The following is an 18716-nucleotide window of genomic DNA, read 5'->3' on the forward strand; positions in this document are numbered from 1 at the left end:
GCACCCGGGCTCAGGGCATCACTCTGACACGCCTGGCTCTTGCATAGGGATGGGTCATCGGAGTTTTGGTTTTGCCAGGCTCTCGGTCACACCATCCCCAGGGGAACGGGTGGGGAGGGGGTGCTGCCAGGGCCCAGCAAGTGCCAGGCCGGGGTGAAGCAGCGTGCCGGGAGGTGGCCCGCACGCCCCCGTGACTCAGCCTGCCCCGGCGGAGGCAGAGGTGAGGTAGCGATACCGGAGCTAAAAAAAACCCGGCCGAGCTCTGGGGAGAGGAAATTTCTCATTAGCCAGAAATGTGTGGCTGAACCTGTCTGACACCCGGCCGCCCCCGGCCCCACGGTGATGCTGGCCCTGGCTTCGAGGGAGATCAAAGCAGGAGTAGGGAGCAGGGCAATAAGGGGGCTCAGCAGCTGGCTGGGCGGTGGGCATGGAGGGAGCAGGGGGCAGGGGCAGGGGTCTCCCCATTTCCCCTGAGCACTGCTCTGGGAGAAGCCAGACTGGGGTGGCAGGAGGCGAGCAGTGGTGCAGGTGCTGCTGTGTGGGGCGCCGATGCTGCCATGTGGGGTGCAGGCAGCGGCACCCACTGCAGGGGTCTGCACTGACTGGCCGCACAGGGATGGGGATGGGCAGGGATGGTGGCCAGTGAAACCCGGGCGAGGCAGGCTGGCAGGGACCAGGGTGTCTCTACCTATCGCTGCCAGCCGTGCAGAAGCTCCTTTGCTCCCCTTTTCCAAAGCAGCCAACACTTCCAGCCAGGGCAGCTCGCAGCAGATGAGATGCAGCCCCCAGCCCCAGCCCTACCAGCAAGGTCACTACAGCTTTCCTTCTGACTTCCCCCTGTGGAGCCAGCCTTTCCCAACACCAGACCACCACACCACATCCAGGCATTGCCCTGGTCTTGTTTAATAACACAAAGCTGTTTTTTGCCTCCCAGTCCAGCATCGGGTCAGATTCTGCTCCTCGAACAAGGAAGGCAGGCGCAGGGTGATTAATGCGGACTCGTTTGCTTGCTGGCTGCATGCTGCCAAAGACGATGTCAGCTCCCAGGCATCTGGGGGAGAGCTGCCTCCTGTTCCCCAAGGCAGTCCCCCGGCCCCCAGCCCTTCGATCCCCTTTTTGGGAGCATCCCAGGCTGGCTGGCAGCTCCTTGTGCAGGGATGCTGGGCACTGCTCAGGGGCGGTCATGTCCCCCATGGTCCCCCTGTAGGGACACCAGCCCTGCTTGAGGGGGCAAGGATGCAGCCCCGGCAGCCGTGTGCAGGGAGGATGGGCTGTGGTGGCAGTCAAGGACGGGCGTTGCACCATGTGCAAGCCCCCCACCAGCTACCAAAGAAGACTGGAAGGAAGGAGTGGGAAGAAAATTATTTAAAAAAAATCTTTTTTTTTTTTTTTAATAAAAAAAAAAGCCCTGGGAAAAAGCCGCGTAGGGTCCTGGCACGTGAACAGAGTCTGTAAGTGGTCTTAAAAATTACCAATAAATAATCTTAACGGGAAACAGAAGGAGCAGAGCCGGGGCGTTCGTGGGTGTCTCGCAGCTCCCTGCGAGCATGGGAAAACTCGCTGGGTCCTGGCCCTTGTGCTGTGGGGACAGCCCCTTCCCTGGGCCACAGCATGGCCCTGGCTGTGGCCAGGACCCGCCTGGCTGTGGCCAGGACCCGCCTGGCTGGCGTCCATCCCACCCTGGCTGAGCACAGGTGAGGATGTGGTCCCCAGCACAGCCACGCTGGCGATGCCCATGGACGCAGGATGGCAGTGGGGATGAGGCATGGTGGGGGCCGTGGGTGTGCCAGTGCTGCCGCTGCCCTGTGCCCCAGGCTGGCCCGCTGGGGCACGGCTGTGCTGTGCTGAGCCGAGCCGTGCTGAGCCGTGATCCCTTCCAGCTGTGCCGGCCCCAGGCGGCTGACGGGGCTGCGGGATCCTCTCCCTGCCAAGTCATCGAGGTGTCAGCCAAGAGTTAGCAGGGAAAACGCCAAGCAGCCGACGAGCCGGCCAACCCATCATCCCCAGCCTTCCTCCTCGTCCTCGGCTGCAGCGTGCTGCCCAGCCCCCCGCCAGAGCCCTGAGCCCCCGGCCCACCCCAGCAGGGTCTCCTCTTAGCACGCGGCCTGCCTTCACCCCAGTCGTGCCCCTGGGACCCCCCTCTGCCCACTCCCAGGGTGTCACCCCCATCCCGGCCCCTCCACCTGGGGCGTGCATCCCCCTCCTCTGGGCCTGTCTGGAAAGGGACGGTCCCCCCTCCCCGAACTTTCCAGCTCTCTGCAGAGCGGGAACAATCGTAGCCTTTGTCTTCCCTTAATCTCTTGGTTAGGAATTAAAAGGGGGGGAAAAACCCAGCAGCACAAAAGGCTCTTTTGCATGGGCTGGGAGGGGGGAAGTGCAGGGTGCAGGCAGGTCTTGCCTCCCCCCGCCCCGCCCCCCCCCCCCTTACCCCCCCAATCCCAGTCTGGTCACCACAGTCCCCAAGGGCCACCCCATCCCATCCTCACCACCCCAGGACGTCCCCATAGTGTCACCCAAGGGCTGGTGGCTCGGGGAGCGTCACCTGCTCCCCTCAGCCCCCCGAAGTTCCTTGCCCACCGGCTGCCCTGGGAGTGGGGAGGCTCGCGCAAGGCTTGTGCCCGCATGGGGCCAAGTGCCTCCCGCTTGCTGCCACGGACCCACTTTTACACACACAAGCACCCACACATACCCACCCCCCCCAGAGCAGGGCTGCCCACCACCCAGAGCCACCCCAAGAACCACGCAGGCACTGCAGACCTCCATAAAATTCCTTAAATAATTTAATTGAAAAAAAGTCTTTCCGTTAAAAAATATTTTTACAAATGCACGCTCGCATTAATTTCCCTTGCTGCTGTTTTTCACTGTTGCTTTTCTTTCACAATTGAACACGACTTTCCCCCTGTACACATCTGTATGCAGAGGGAGGTGGCAGGTATGGCACGTGAAGAGCCGCTGGGTGCAGCCCTGGGTGCAAACCAGGCAGTGGGAGGGGGGCACGAGGCTGGGGGAGACCTGGGGCCGAGGCTGGGAGATGCTGCGTCCTGCCCCATGGAAGCAGGGTGGGCATGGAGGAGGCTGGGAGAAGGGGTTGGTTGTGGGTTTGCTGTTTAAAATGAGCAGACCTCCCCCAAAGCAAAGCCAGGCCAGGGTGGAGGGTTGAGGTGGGGATGTTGGGGATGCAGCGGGATGGGTGGGACCCCAAACCTTGCAGCAGCAGGGACAGGGGGAGCAAGGGTGGCAGGGGCAGCCCCTGAGACCACCAGTGCTTCAGGCTGGGGTACTGAAGGCAGTTGAAAGCCAAAAATGGGTTCTGGCATATATTTGGCTGTCTGCTCTTAAAAGCCTCACAAGCCCAGGTTGCTTTGCCTGACCTGGCAGAGGGAAGAGGTCTGCCCAGCACTGCTGTTTGGGGTCCCACCATGGCGGGGGGCAAGGAGCATCCAGGGTGGGGGGCAAGCTGGAGCAGGCAGGGATGGGAAACACCAGCAGAACCGGGCTGTGGTGCCGCTGGCAGCCGCATCCCCAACACATCCCGTAGCAGAGGATGGCGGGTGCGCGCGGCCCGTCCCCGGGCGCAGGACCTGCTGCCAGCTGCCATCCCAGACTTGTTTACTGTTCCCTGGGGAGAAGGACGGGGTTAATGAGAAACCCAAGGGCAGGCGAATTTCAAGGAAAGGGAAAAAATAGCACCTGCTAGGTCAGCCTGGGGAGGAGGGGAGCAGGGTGGAGCACAGGGGTGCACCCCCTCATTTTGGGGAGCACCCACTTGCCCCTCTGTACCGCCAGCAAAGCACCCCTGTAAGTGAGCCCACTGGGTGTGCTGCAGCCACAGGGATGTTAGGACCCAAAAACTGCCAGCATGAGCGACCGGGGGTCCCACTTAGCTACTAGGGAGCAATTCCCCCTGGGCTGAGGGCACAGAGACCCCCAGTCCCGCTCTCCCAGGGACAGCAGCCCCTAGGGGGTTACCTTGCCTGCAGCTGGGCCGGCTGCCTTGGCACGCTCCCACCCGGCTCAGTAGCTGCCAATTCATGGAGAAGAGGAACGAGGCCAGTGGTCCAGGGGTGCCCTTGGCTGCTGCAATGCTCCTGCCTGGGGAGAGCAGAGGACCTGCACTCTGGGGAGAAGCCCTGGGGCTGTGGGGACATGGGGACACCCCGGCCCTGGGGCGGGCAGTGAGCACAGCTGCTCCCCCACTCTTCGCACACCGGGTTCGGTTCCCACAGTTCCAGCTTGACTCAGGGAGGCGATGGGGGCGGGGAAAAAAGATGAGCATCTCTGAGTGCATTAGATGGAGTTTCACAGCTGGCTCTGCCCTCGCTGGGACTCAAACCCTCCACCCTACGCACCCGCAGAGGGGCATGTGCCGGGTGCCCAGGCACTGCAGGGTGGGCACAGCACCACTGCCCACAGCACCACTGCCTGGCCTGACCCCGCGGGACCACTTGGGTACACGACAGCAAGAGAAAGCAGGAGCAGAAAGGGGCTGAAAGCCAGCCTGGGGCTGGCCAGGAAGAGGAGGACGACTCTGGTGGGCAGCAAAGCCACAGGCAGCTGGGCCCATCCAGTGAGAGCGCGATCGAGCAAAGGAAACTCCGGTAAAATTCTTATTGCCTTTATTCTGCCCATTGCCTCACACAGTCCTGCCGGCCAGCACACACCCACGCACGCATGCACACACTCACGCACACTCAGGCACGCTGGGAGTCTCTCCCTCGGCTTGGAGGAACCGGGCTGCAGTGAATCCTCAGGGAAAGGTGAGTCTTTTGGCAGCAATCACAGCGTGTGTCAGGAGCGGGGTGGCCGCGCCGGCAGCACCCGCTCCTTCTGCATAAAAGAGGAGGCTGGGGGAGGCCGGGCCTCGCCCCTGGCGCAGCCCCCGCCCCAGCCCCGCTCTCCAGCCCCTCGTGGGGAGCGCGGCTGCCGTGGGTCCGGGGGCAGAGGGTCCCTGTGCAAACGTGCTGACGGCCTCGCTCTGCAGTCCAGAGCCGGCCAGGAGAACCAAGAGGGTAAGAGATGCGGAGCTGGGCGCCTGGTCCCCCTCCCTCCCCTTTCTGCTCCCTCTTTTTTTTTTTTTTTAATAAATCTCTTTTTTTTTCTTTTTTTTTTTTTTCTTTTTTTTCCTAACTCCCTGCATAGTAAATTGGGTTCGGGTTCTGGCGTGCAAAGCCAAGAAAGGGAGCGAAGCCTTCCCTTTGGACATGTTCCAGTGCAGACCCTCGGGCGGAGGGGCCGCCAGGGCTGGAGGAGTGATTGTCTGGGGCCAATGGCACCGGCCCTGTCGCCGACTCGGCCTCCCCCGGCTGCTTCCACGCAGGGATCAGAGTTAGGGAAGGCTTCGGACATGTCTGACAGACTCAGCAAACGGGTCAACAGTCTGTGGCCTCGAGGACGGGGGGGGAAGTGAGGACTTGGGGGGAAAATTGGGTGAAAAGAAATCCAAGAAGCAGAACAACTCTTCAAACCGATGAGCACCGAGACATGGCGGGAAGCGGGATGTGCCATCTCTGTCCCATAATCCATCTTCAATATGAAGATGCGTTGCTGCCTCGCCGCTCCAGGACACAGGACGAAAAGCTGGGCTCCCTCTCGGCACGAGTGCCTCTGATCCAGGGAAGGGCGGCCCGTCCTGTCCCGTCCCAGGCGACCGTCCGAGGCAGAGGAGCGCCGTGTGAAGGGGGAAACGGGAAGCCGGGCTGCACCGCAAACTGAACCTGGTTGGCAGGTTCCCTCGGTCCGTTCCAATGCAGAGTCCCCTGTGGTCAAACCTGCACTGGGAGTGTCTGGTTCATCTGCAGCCTCATGTCCTGAATGCTGCTCAGAATCTTCTTCTGGTGCCCTGCTAGCGTCACCCCTATCCTCAGCAGGTCTCTGCAAGAAGAAGGTGAAGACTCAGCCCCCTGCTAGCAGCAATACCAGCACATGGCCCTGCCCCAACTAGCTGCTGCCAAGGGACCCATCCATCTTCATTACAGCCCTCTGCCAAGCTCCAGTGTCCCTCTAACTCCACAAGGGAGTGAACACGGCATCCCAGATCTTAACTCACTTGGGAAAACCCCATGCACAACTAAGCCCTCCACAGGAGGAGCTGGTGGCCAGAAAGGCGAGGGACAAGGAACAACATGCAGCAGCCCCAGCCTTCTCCCTCCCCTGCAAACAGGGACTTACTCCGCAGTCATTTGCGCCACCAGGTCGAAGGAGGCAAAGCCGGCATTGACAAAATTCTCCTTGTACCGTCCCATTTTGATGGCATCCAGCCAGTCTCCCACGGTGGTGAAGGTGGTGTAATCCGGGACGGTGCGGTCCAGGAGTGGCTGCGAGATGCTAAAGGGCAAGAGAGACACATGTCACAGGGAGCAGGGGACAGAGAGGTGTAACTGGAAGCAGGGGAGATTTCTTATCTCTGCCCTCCCACATCTTCAGTCCCAACCACTCTAGTATTTCCTGAGCTTGGGCGAAGCCCTGGCTGGAGGTGGTGATGCCACTGACCCAGACTGGACGCTGGCGATGACTTTCAGGCTGGCAGCATTGCGGATGAGCTTGTCTAGTGTATTGACGATCTGTGCAAACTTGGGCCGCAGGTTGCGGTCCCGCACCCAGCAGTCCAGCATCAGCTGGTGCAGCGCTGTGGGGCAGTCCATGGGAGGTGGCAGGCGGTAATCCTGCTCCACGGCGTTGATCACCTGCAGAGAGACGTGCAGAGGCAGGCTGTGAGCCATGTATGCTCCCACGGGCAACCCACAGCTCCCTGCTCCCCAGGGAGCACTTACGTCCTGGTTGGACATGTCCCAGTAAGGTCGCTCCCCGTAGGACATCACTTCCCACATGACAATGCCATAGCTCCACACGTCACTGGCTGAAGTGAATTTGCGGTAGGCAATGGCCTCAGGAGCTGTCCATCTGATTGGGATCTTGCCCCCCTGCACAGATACACAGCTCCATTATTTAGCGCATACCTGAGGTGTCTCCCCCATCCCCAGATTGGTGGATCCCCCCAGAGCATTCCATACCAGGGAGCTGGTGTAGGTGGGGTCAGCTGGGTCATCCTCCAGAAAGCGAGAGAGCCCGAAGTCGGACACTTTGCAGACCAAGTTGCTGTTGACCAGGATGTTGCGGGCAGCCAGATCCCGGTGCACATAGTTCATCTCTGAAAGGTACTTCATGCCAGCGGCGATGCCTCGCAGCATTCCCACCAGCTGAATGACTGTGAACTGCCCATCGTTCAGCTGCCAGAGGAGAGATCAGAGGGGTTTGCAACACCCCAAAAGGATTGGGGAAGGATCCCAACGTGCTACCACCTCCTCCCTACAGCCACCCCTCTTCCCCCACCCCACGATGCCTACGTACAGCTTGGCTCTGGGGATGCCAGCACTACACAGAGAGGGCTCAGAGCTGCCATCCTTCATGTGCTGCAGCCCCCAGCCCAGGGCAGGAGGGGATGGACACTCACCCGGAGGAAGGAGTCAAGCGCGCAGTTCTCCATGAACTCAGTGATGATCATGACGGGGCGGCTCTTGGTCACCACACCCTCCAGGTGGATGATGTTGGGGTGGTCAAACTGGCCCATGATGCTGGCCTCGCTCAGGAAGTCCCGCCGCTGCCGCTCTGTGTAGCCCACCTTCAGTGTCTTGATTGCCACAAAGATCTCACGGCGGCCAGGCAGCTTCAGACGCCCGCGGCACACCTCACCAAACTCCCCTGTGGTGGGGAAAGGGAGAAAGGGGTGGCACAGTGAGCCATGTGACAGGGCAGCAGTCTCAGTAGCTGCTGTGCCCAGGCCTGGGACTTGCCTGCTCCAATGACCTCCTCAATTTTGACACAGGAGATGTCAATCTCTTTGGCAAATTCCCGGACAGCTTCATTGGGGTCCTCATAGGTGAAGGGATCAATGTAGACCTTCATCCCAGGGGTGACTGCAAAGGCAGAGGCATCATCACCAGGAGGGATGCAACATGGGTGACAGATGCCAAGCCAGGTTGGCTGGCTGTCAGCCCATCCCTCCTGGTCCCTGGCTGGCGAAGGCTGCCCCTTCACTTGCGCACAGGGCAGGAATTGGGAGAGGGCAGGCAGAGCCCACTTGCTGGGCTCTCACACTCACCGTATTGCTGCAGCTTCTCCGTGTACTCGGGGTCCGTGCTGTTGCGTTGCTTCCTGCCCAAAGGAGACGAGAGGAGGTGTTCAGTAACCATCCCTTTCCTGATGGGGCAAAGACATTCACTGCCAGCTTCCAAATCCCAGCACAGACAGCCCATGCCAGAGAGCTTCCCCTCTGGCAGCCTGCAAGCAGAGCCACCCCTCCACCCCCCGTGCAATGGGAGAAGATGGCCTAGTTGTACTGAGAGAGGACGGCAGGAGCCTGGGCAGAGCCCCAGCTGGTGCTGGGGAAGCAGGGATGCACAGTCCTCCCACAGGACCCATGCTCTGGTACCCACGTGCAGCAGGTCCAGTCCTTCGCTCTCAGTCTGGAGCTGTCAGAGCTCTACCCACAGGCATGGGGCAAAGCTCTGGGGCAGATGCGAGCAATGCCCAAACCCAGTGCTGACCCCCCAGTACCTGAAGCAGACGATAGCGATGATCACCACAACGATGACGAATAGCAGCCCCGCAGTGGCCGAACCCACGATCAGAGGCAACTCCTGGAAAGTCTTGCTGGTGGAGCCTGACAGAGGGGGAGGCAGGAATCAAAGTCAAGCTGAGGAAGGAGCAAGCACAGGAGGGCTGGGAGATGGAGGCAGCCCAGTCCTGGTACCTACCGTCCTCTGCAGTTGTCTGAAACTCCATGGGGAGGCTGTAGCGGCCATAGCCAGCCACTGTGCGTGCCCGGACCTGCACCATGTACCGAGCGTTGGCCTTCAGCCCGTCCAGCCGCACTGAGTTCTTCTGGCTGGTGACTGTGTTGGCAATGCCATCGCTCTGGCCTTGCTGTAGGGGAGACACGTGGGTGTCACCGTTGTGAAGCAATCCCCCTGTTGCTGGCTCCCACATCCCCCAAGCACTATCTGCACAGGGACCCCCTTTGCCATGGTGCTGACAGCCAGCCGGAAGGGCTGGAGGAGGGAAAAGGCTGCTCAGCCTCCTGCTTTACCTTCTCCGAGTACTTGATCTCATAGTCAAGAATGATGCCATTCGGTCTCTCTGGGGGAGTCCACGACAGCGTCATGCTGTTCCCAGTGCTGCTGTGCAGGTGCATCGTAGGCACGGGAGACGGGGCTAGGAAAGAGGACAGAGGAGGAATGAGCCATCTGTGCCAGGCTTCCCTCTCCACCATCCTGCACCAGTGTAGGGGGCTCTCTGCCTGGGATCTCCTCGTATAACCTCTGTGGAAAGGCACGGAACAGCTTTACCACTGGCCTCCCACAAGTCTCCACGGGGAGGTGCGATCTCAACATCTTGCACTTAAGGTGACGAGGGACCCAGGGGGAGCCTCAGAAATAGCACCAAGGTAACATTTCACCCCACGTCTAGCTGCAACCTGGCCTGGGAAAGGGCCCTGCCAGCCCAAACTGGGGCTCCCTCCCCTCCACTCCCCAGGAGCTCCGTGCACCACCCCACCAACGAGACCCATGAAATCAGATCAGAGCACGGCGGCTGGAGATTACCAGCATGCTGGAGCCAGGCCAGAGTGGGAGGAAGGAGGGAATGGCAGAGCACTCGGCTGGCTGCGAAGATTTGGGCTGGTGCTGAGCCTTCCCAGGCCCACAGGGGAGAAATCTCATTTCCTTCCTCCTCCCTTCACAGCAGGCACAACGTCTCTTGGGTAGGTCTAGAAGATCCAGAGCTCTCCGGAGCATCTGCCAACCCTGCCCTTCTCTGCTTGCACGTGTTCTGATCTCATCTCCTCCAGGGACACGCGTTAAACGGAGAGAATTTACCCAGGGGATTAGATGCAGGCGCAGAGAGCCAGTAACGCGGCAGCACAAAGGACTGCAGCCTCCAAGGCTGTCAGCAAGAAATCCCCACTCCGCTCTGCAGCGGAGAGCTAGCTCCTGCTCTCTGGCAGCTCCACTGACCTGCCTGGTTGGTGGTGATGTTGACAGAGGCAAAATGAGGAGGGTAGGGGCTCTTGTTGGAGATGCCGTTCACAGCCTGGATCTCAAAGGTGTACTGGGTATGGGCCATCAGGTTGCTGATGTAGATGCGACGCTCAGTGAGGCCAAGTTGGCGCGGCACGAACTCCACGTTGTCATCACAGCGGGTGCACAGGCGCCGCTCAACGCTGCACTTCTTGCAGATGACGTTGTAGAGCAGGTCATCCCGGCCGCCCGTGTCCTGTGGCTCGCTCCACTCCAGCACCAGTGATGTCTCATTCACATTGGAGATGACACTGCGGGGGGCAGAGGGGACGCCTGCGGGGGGAATGAGGTGGTCAGGGATGGTGTGCCTCCATGCCTGGCTCACCTCTGTCGCAGGCACAGCACACTCCCCCTGCCCCAGATATGGACCCCCACCACCTCCACAGCTCCCCTCCCCTCATCACCCAGGGCAGGACTCACTGGTGCAGGCACTGTCTGCAGGGTCTGTATCTGCCCGGAAAAAGCCATTTCGACAAGTGCAGACTGTAGCTGCTCCAGAGGTGGTCCGGCTGTTGGGAGGGCAGGGAGAGCAGGGACCTTCCCCCTGCTTAGACTTGAAGGTTCCTGGGCCACATGCTGGGGAAAGGGAAAACAACTCGAGTTATTAAGTGCACCCAGAAAACATCCACTACCCCCTCCAAGGCTGGGCAGATGTTTCTTTGCTGCCCTGCCAGACCTCCCCAATCAGTGGCTTGAGGACCACAGGCCACCTACAAGCCTTTCCATCGCTGTCAGCTGTGCCCAGGAACGCAATGCCCCTGGCCAGGCAGGGTGGGCAAGAGCAGGCTGCCAGCACAGGGCAGGGGCACTCGCTAGCGCAGGCACAGCTCTGCCCCGGGGCAGCTGTGCTCCAGCAGCAGAGCCGGGGCAGTCAGAGATGGGAAAGAGCTGGTCACCACCAGCAGTGTGGGGCTCAGGGCAGTTTCAGCCAGGAGAGCACACCCTCAGTTTTGTTTCTTCACTGCACCTCCCCAGCTGTCTTCCAGGCCCAGCACCCTCCATAGGGCCAGCACCCCATTCTCTGGGGAAATAAGGCTGGGAAGGAAAGGAACCCTCAGCCCTGCCCACAGCAGCCCCTGTGAGAGGCCTCTGTCGCCCAAAATGCAGCCACTCAGCCCCAAACCTTCTGCCTTGGGCTCTTCAGCCACTTCTCAGCCCCAGGGGTGGTGGCACCTCCTGGGGCCAGCTCAAGTGGAGCACTGAGCGAGATTAAAACATTCCTGCAGGTCCTTGGCTAAAGAGCTGCTTCAGCATCGCTGCCATCTCCTCCCCCCGCTTCCGTTCAGGGTCCTTCGAGGAGCCACAAGTCCTGGGATCCGGCCCAGTTGGCACCGCCGGGTGTTTAGTTGTAACGAGGGGCATATGAAAGGATTAACAGCACTTGAGTTGAGGAGCAGAGCAGCCTCGGGAACCTGACCCACACCTTGAAATAGCCTTATTTATTGCAGTGTTGCCCCAGAGAAGTGGGTCTTGTGCTCTGCACTCGTAGCGGATGAAGCGGCGAGAGACCCACTGGCACGGCTCTGCTTTGGCATCACCGGGTTTGTCACAGCCAGGGCAGCATCAGCACCGAGGCCCCAAAGGAAGGCACATCATCCTCACTTCACCAGGGCTAGGGCAGCTCCCGAGGGTGTGTAACCCTCCCACCAGCCCTGTCCCACCTCTCATGCCTGTCGCACATCACCTCGTAAACAGGGGGAGGTTTCCTGGTGCTTCACTGGGCTGTGGCAAGCAGAAGTTTCCTCCTATGAGGCATCTCCTACATCCTCCGTGGAGGTTTTCTGGCTGGTTGCAGCCCCACGCGTGGGGTGTGGAGCGCTGCTGACTCACACGCTGCTGGGCTGGCCCCACAGGGACCTGCAGACATCTGGGGGGTGCTGTCCTGGCCCCCTGGTTTGCCCAGGCACCGAGTAGCAGCAGCCCTAGGGGATGAGCCCCGCTTCATTGCGGTGCTGCTGGGCAGGGGGACATGCGAGCAGCCCCGCTGCGGTAGGGAGGCACCCTGCTGCCGAGGAGGGGACCTGAGGACTTTGTGCTCTCCATCCCCCTGCCCAGATGGGCGGCAGGAGCTGCTTCCTGCTCCCAGGGTGCGAACGTTCCAGCAAGGAGACTATTCTTTGGTCAAAACAGGACCAGCCACATGGCTCAACTCGCTCCAGCTCCTTGACCCAAGTTCACCCAGCCTCTGGGCCTTCCCTTTGGAAATGAAAGCTAGCCCATCCCGACTATGCAGGCTGGAGGGCAAAGGAGTGCACAGACCTGCTCCTCTGCAAGTGATGGAAGCCCCTGGCCAGCAGGTCCAGGGCTCCTGTCCCCCCAGCCCGGGCTGCCCTCACTACCACGGAATGCAAAGACGTGGACAGCAGATGCCCAGGGGTAGCAGAGCAGCCTTGGCACAGGCAGACCCACCCCAGCCAGAGTCCCGGGCGGTTCAAACTGGGTGGATGCAGATTCACACATAAGGAACCAGATTGCTGAGGAATGAGAGATGACTGAAACCTCTTGGACAGGAACGCTCTGGGCTCAGAAAGCTGCCAAACATGCTTTGGTTATGGACAGGAGCCCAGACCCATCAGGGACAAACCCCCCTGAAATAACAGGCTTGTTGAGGGGAGAGCGAAGCTGGAGCAACCAGAGCTTGTGAGAAGCCGACAGCCCAAGCACAGCACGGCAGCCAGGGCAGTGAGGTGCTCTGCAAAGGGTGCAGGAGGGATGATGGTGCTTGGCTTCCTGCATGCTCAGTGCCAGCTGGTGCCTGGTGGGTTATGGGCACAGAGGGGACAGTGACCTCCCACGCTCCTGGACATAGAAGGAACTGGCAGAGCCTTGGGCAGCTGCCTGCCATCCCGCAGGAGTGCCCAGAGCAGGCACAAGGGATGAAGGTTATTTATTTGCACCCTCACGCCACCCTGGCAGAGGGGGCTGAGCCACATCCCAGCCCTGTTAAGCAGGAGAGGGACTGAGGCCCAGATGCACTCCAGTGTTTAAGTTTCCAACTCTGCTTAATAAATCAGAGCGTAAAGACCTCGGTGGCAGCATGACAGCTCTCAGCCGCCACATTTGAAGGCTGTAACTGAGCTGAAAGCTGATCCCAGGTCCCCAGTGGATAAGCCGCTGTGTCATCTCCTCTCTGCAAGAAACTGCCTGTACAACAACCACTGTGTTGGCCAGCATGTCGGGAACAAGCCCGGGAGCTCCAGAGCAGTAGCATGACTCTATCTAGCCAGAGCCAGGGACCCAGACTCCCCTCTCCCCACCGAGAGGTTTGCATAAGTGCTTTTCCTGCTGAAGTGTCCTCAAATAAAATAACAACCCTGAACCTCCACATACAGATCACATCTCCTGGTGCTGGGCTGCGGTCACCTCTGGGGAGAACATGACAGTCACTGACAGCCACAGGATAACAGGTCAGAGAACTGAAGCAGAGCTCCCTGGCCTGAAGAAGAGCTGCTGGTTTGATGGGAGGGAGATGCAGCCTGACCTGACAGCAGGGATCGGCTGCGGAGGGGATTTATGTGGCATGCGGGACGGAATGGGACAGTAACGCAGCCCTGGGGCTGCTGCAAAACTGCCCCTGCACCCTCTATGGGGCATCGCACACCTGGCACAGCACCCACCGCCGGCCATCTGGCTGCTTCTGCCAGCCTCTCCGGCATTTTCATCAGTCACCCACCTCTGGGGCCTGATCCTGCCTCACAGAGCTGCAGCACAGGGCTAAGGGAAAAGGACGGCACTCTTCCCAAATACAATCCCCACCCCAGTGAATAAAGTCCAAGGGAGTGAGCTGAAAAAAACACCGAAATAAAATCCTCCTGGCAGCAGCAGAGAGCAGTGACTCATCCCGCAGGCAGCCTCCATTATTGCATGGGATGTGGACAAGCAGCAACGAACCCTGTGTGCATGCACAAAACTTCGGGGTCCCCTCCCTTGGGAAAGGGAGGAGGGATAGCCCATAGCGCATCGCGAAATACCAGCCCCAAACTATCCCGTTTCAGGTCTCAACTGCTCTCCTATCCACACAATGCTATTCCAGCTCGGGCAGCATCCTTCCAGCTATTTCTCCTGTAGGACTGAAGCATCACGCCTCACTTGAGCCTAGATAAATTAAACCGATCACATCCTTTTGTCCAGCAACCCTGTAATTTCTTTAAAGGCAGCAATCGAGTTTGCCTGGGACAATCTGCGCTTTACGAACCTGCACGGCTCACTCCCTTCCCGCTTTCGTAAGCGGCTGCAGATGGATTAGAGCCGTGGAAGCAACAGCCTGGCTACAGCTGAGGCGGTAACTCTGTTTTTAAGTCTCTCTTAAACGGCACTTGATTTAAAAAAAAAAATAAAAAATATCACCTTTGGGTGGAAATATTTCACACTAGTGCAGTCCAAAAGTGAATGGAGTGAATTTGAACAGCAGGGAAGGGAAAGAGTCCTCGGGGGTTTGAACAGTGGTATCCAAAGAACAGGCGGGAAACAGGTTTGTTTTTTTTTTCCAAATGGGAAAAAAAAAAAAAGTTTTCAATAAGCAAAACTGCCTCTGGAGCCACAGCAGGTCACAGGCAGGACGGCAGGGGCAGATTTCCTCGACCGTGTTACAAGTAACCCATTGTGGAGCTGTCTGGCTGCAAACCTGCATCCCTCCCCTGCCCGCGCTGCTGAGCTGCCTTTGATCTGGAAGCCCAGGCAATTAATAGCAGGCAGTTTCACTTCCTGGGTTTCATGCAGCAAGCCCATGTTGCAATGCAAAGCTGCAAACAGTTGGCAAGTGCAATGCTTGCTTGGCATTTTTTTTTTTTCCCCATTCAGGGTGATGTTTCCATTAGTCACTGATTGCAAGGGAAATTTATTTTTCAGAAATTCAGATTTTGGCCCCAGCCTGACCTGCTATCACCTATTGACTGAGCTCAAACATACAGCACCTGGTGCCATCAGAAAAGGGACATCAAAAAAGCTGAGGAATGGATCCGAGGAGAGCACGGTGTCACACTGCACGGTCTTCCCAGGTGCTTTTACAGTTTGGGCGTCCACTGACTGCACCATACAGCCTAAGCCCCCTCTCGAGCGAGGCTCTGGGGGCACCACAACCCCTCTCCAGGACCCCCTCACGGGCATCAAGGGCCATGTGAGGAGGGGGCTCGCTGCCAGCCTTAGCACAGAGGCCAGCCAGACTCCACACCTTTCTGCCCTTGGGTGAAGCCAGCGACACGAGGGGTGCAAACCCTGGCAAATCTGGTGTGGGGAGCACATGCCTGGAAGCATTTTCAAGCAGGTGCTGCATGTTGAGCTGCCGTGTGCTGGAAGCCCTGCACTGCTCAAAAGAAATTCCCACTGCCTGTCTGCGCAATGTGGGGAGTGCCTTGACACCAGATCCCCTGAACGGTTTGGGTGCTTGCAAACCAAAAGGAGAAGGGCTGGTGCCGGTGGAAAGGCTGAACCCTGGGAGCTGCAGGGCTCAGGGTGTGAGGGGGCAACGGCAGCGCACCCCTGCCTGTGGCGGCATGCGGAAGCCTTCATCCCCCTCCCTGGCCAGCAGCTCCTCTTCGTCCTACAAGAGCTGCCTCTGCAGCTCTGCATGGCAGGGAGCGTGTGGGAAGCAGCACAACCCCCAGAAGGGCCGTGTGCTAATTAAATAAAGATAATGAGGCTGAGAATGAGATGCCAAATCAATGCTGTGGCAACTCAGGACTAGAGCGCCAGATACCAGCCTGGCGTATCGCATTACAAAGCATGCCAAAGAAACTGCCTTCAGCCGGGCGGGATGAGCCCTCTGCTCCCGAGGGACCGGGATACAAGCTGCATTGTAACAGGTCTGAATGCAGGGTCTAATCCTGGCTCTGGATGGAGATAAAGAGGAGGAGGAGGAGGAGGAGGAGATCTTCAAAGGCCACTGAAAGTCTGGGGAAAAGGGGAGATTTACAACAGGGCTTATCCCATCTAAGCAGTAACTGGGTATTGTTATTTATTAAAATGCCATCTGGCACTCCGGAGCGCTCCTCACCCGTGTGGTGAAGCCTCGGCGGGCTCCCCGGGGTGAAAGCGCCGAAACCCCCACCTCCCCGGGGCCACATCCACATCGCTCCCCACACTCAGCAGTGCCGGGCTGCCGAAACGGTGTAAGGGAACATCCAGCCGAGAGCAGAAAAGGGAGCTGTGGCTCTGGCTTCTCCCAGCCCTTCTTCAGCTGTTCCCACTTAAAACACACGATCATATGGCGGAAAATATGACCCTACAAGCGCAGCGCAACTTTCCCAGAGAAACGTGAGGACACTGCCGCTTCTGCCCAGCAAGAGGGCAGGCTGCCGGATGGAGACGTGCCCACAGCTCAGTGTGGCTTCCCGGCACGCTGGGGAAGAAGCTGAGGCTTCGGGGTGAAAATCAAAGGCACTGCGAGAGCCGCCACGTGGGTGTCTGCCCAGCAGAGGGGATGCGGAGAGGGGACCTCACCCTGGGCTGCAACGATGCTCTGAGCCAGACCTGAGGACCCCTCGGTCCTGCCTTGGGATGATGCCTCTGCTTGGCACAGCCCGGGTGCTGGCTGGAAACTGTTGCCTCGTGCCCAAACCTCACTCTCTGTCAGGAAAAATCAAACACCCTGCACAATCTAAGATCTCCCAGTCCAAGCAAGAAGGAAACCAACTCCCAGGAGTATGGACCCCAGTGCACACTTTTTAAGTGTGGGCTCTTCTACCCAGCAATGGATGCCTGGCACTGGTGTCCATCTGCCTCAGGAGAAGCCAGGCTGGCTGCTCACAAGACTGATGCAGGGGGCTGGGCACTTAAGTCGGGGCTGTGCTGGCACCAACGGTGCTGGAGGTTCTGCTCCCCCAGCAGAGCTGCAGCCTGTGGAGGCTGAGCTCCTCCCGACCAGCCGCAGCGGCACAGCTGACAGCTACACTGCTCCCAAAGCCAACGGAGAGGCCAGCCTGGCCCGAGCCCCATGTCACGGGCCGTCCCAAATTGCATCGCCCTGCCAAGAGCAAAGGGCCGGCGCCAAGCATCCCGTCATCAGCAAGCACGAGGCAGCCAGTGCTGGGGGCCCAGCCGGCGTCCCACTCCCTGTGCAATGCCTCCAGCCAAGGGGAGCAGCTGCCTTTCTGCCCTAAATCCCAGCCACCCGGGGCAGGGGTCCTGCGTGCCAGAGACTGCGCCCAAGGACAAAATCACCCCAAGGGAGAGGAAATCCATTTGGGCAGATTTTCCCTTACCAACACGCCCAACCTGGGGTGAAACAGCAACACCAAAGCTATCGTGGGAGAGCATGGTAGCTACGGACCCACACAGGGCTATCCCTGCTGCCCAGGGTGGCTCTCCATCCTCAGTATCTCTGTGTACAGGATGCTCTTCCTCCCCTCCAGACAGGAGTGGGAAGCTTCGGCTCTGGCTCCCCTGCATTTGTGCCGCTTCCCACCTTCCCTGCTGCAAGCCCTCAGAGCTGGCAGGGGGAGCACGCATCCCTGTGGCTTCTCCCGCAGCCAGCACAGTAGGGCCCTGCTCACCACCGGGGTTTCCAAACGATGCTGCACAAGCAGCGCGAAGTCATGCTTGCCAGGAACAATCACTTGCCCCAGCTACAAGCGCTGCAGGAGGGAGGATGCTGGGACACAGCAGTAGGGGCGAGAGGGAAGTTTTGGTAATACTCAGGGGCTTAAACGTGCTAGATCCCTGCTGAGGGCCATGCCTTGAGCTGCAGCTCCTGGTGAGGAGATGCATCCCATGGAGGACAGCACCAGCAGATAGATGCTAACCAGCATGTCACAGCAGACACCGTGCCAGTCTGGACCACAAAGGCTTTAAGGTTTCCAGATGCCGAGTCAAACTGCAGACCAATCCTCTGAGATACCACCCTGCTCCCTCCTCAGGGAGCCTGCCCAGTTTCCAAGCCTCCAAAACCAGACCGAGCTCAATGCAAAACCGCCTCCACTGCACCAACGCGTCTGTGGGGACAAGAGCCACGGTCACTCTGCCACACACATACCTTGGCACTGAGTATCCTTCATGGTCGGCTCATACCCAGCGGCACATGTACATGCTCCCACAGGTACCATCCACTCGCCGTCACCGTTGCAGTACAGCTTCAGGGGTACAGACACCTCCACTGCGTTGGGGATGCAGGTGCCTGGCGCAATGACCAGAGAAGTGGGCTCAGCCCCTGTTAAAGTCTCCGGGAAGATAGCAAAGCCAGCAATGGTATTGGAGCATTTCTTGTAGAAAGCCCGGACGGAGATGAGGGACATGCAGGCTCCCAGATCTTGGAAGGCCAGGTAAAAGCCATTCTTGGAGAGAGGGCCAAAGCTGCGCACCTTGGTGTTCACGCGGCCAGACTCCAGCTTGGAGAAGCTCTCGTCTGGGGCAATTGTATCCACTTTGATATAGGGATTCTCCATCCAGAAAGGGCTGTTTGCAGAGGCAGAATCCGTATCCGACTCATAATAGAAGAGGTTGAAGGTCTCTTTGCAAGAGCCGGGGATGTTGGGGATGCTGTTGCAGTCCCGCACGGTGAACTTCAGCTCCACATAGACGCGCTGGACATCCTGGCGCTGGATGAACTTGGTGCGAAGCCAGTTGTTCTGGTTGGCCTCCCGCACGTTGCACACCTGGTATGTGCGGATGGGGTTCATGGCCTCATCGTAACCACTGACTTCTTCCCAC

General features: G+C 59.1%; 1 protein-coding gene across 3 annotated transcripts in view; it reads right to left on the reverse strand.

The window, feature by feature from the left end:
• Positions 1-2758: 2758 nt before the first annotated feature.
• The window catches only part of EPHB3 (EPH receptor B3), a 30100-nt gene continuing 14142 nt past the window's right edge, over positions 2759-18716 (reverse strand). Inside the window, exons 3-16 of one of the 3 annotated variants that reach the window (XM_055723818.1) lie at positions 18043-18715; positions 10494-10649; positions 10011-10346; positions 9086-9210; positions 8754-8922; positions 8554-8659; positions 8099-8151; positions 7791-7913; positions 7451-7698; positions 7011-7226; positions 6771-6920; positions 6490-6683; positions 6169-6324; positions 4597-5871 (exon numbers count right to left, since the gene is read on the reverse strand). In XM_055723818.1, the coding sequence (XP_055579793.1) occupies positions 5763-5871; positions 6169-6324; positions 6490-6683; positions 6771-6920; positions 7011-7226; positions 7451-7698; positions 7791-7913; positions 8099-8151; positions 8554-8659; positions 8754-8922; positions 9086-9210; positions 10011-10346; positions 10494-10649; positions 18043-18715 (2814 nt within the window). In that variant the 3' untranslated portion in view covers positions 4597-5762. Of the gene's footprint in view, positions 3035-4596; positions 5872-6168; positions 6325-6489; positions 6684-6770; positions 6921-7010; positions 7227-7450; positions 7699-7790; positions 7914-8098; positions 8197-8553; positions 8660-8753; positions 8923-9085; positions 9211-10010; positions 10347-10493; positions 10650-18042; position 18716 lie in introns of those variants that run through there. The other 2 variants (XM_055723817.1, XM_055723819.1) reach the window with 2 other exon arrangements.

This window comes from Falco cherrug, chromosome 11 (assembly GCF_023634085.1).
Source record: "Falco cherrug isolate bFalChe1 chromosome 11, bFalChe1.pri, whole genome shotgun sequence".
NCBI classification, from domain to species: Eukaryota; Metazoa; Chordata; class Aves; order Falconiformes; family Falconidae; genus Falco; species Falco cherrug.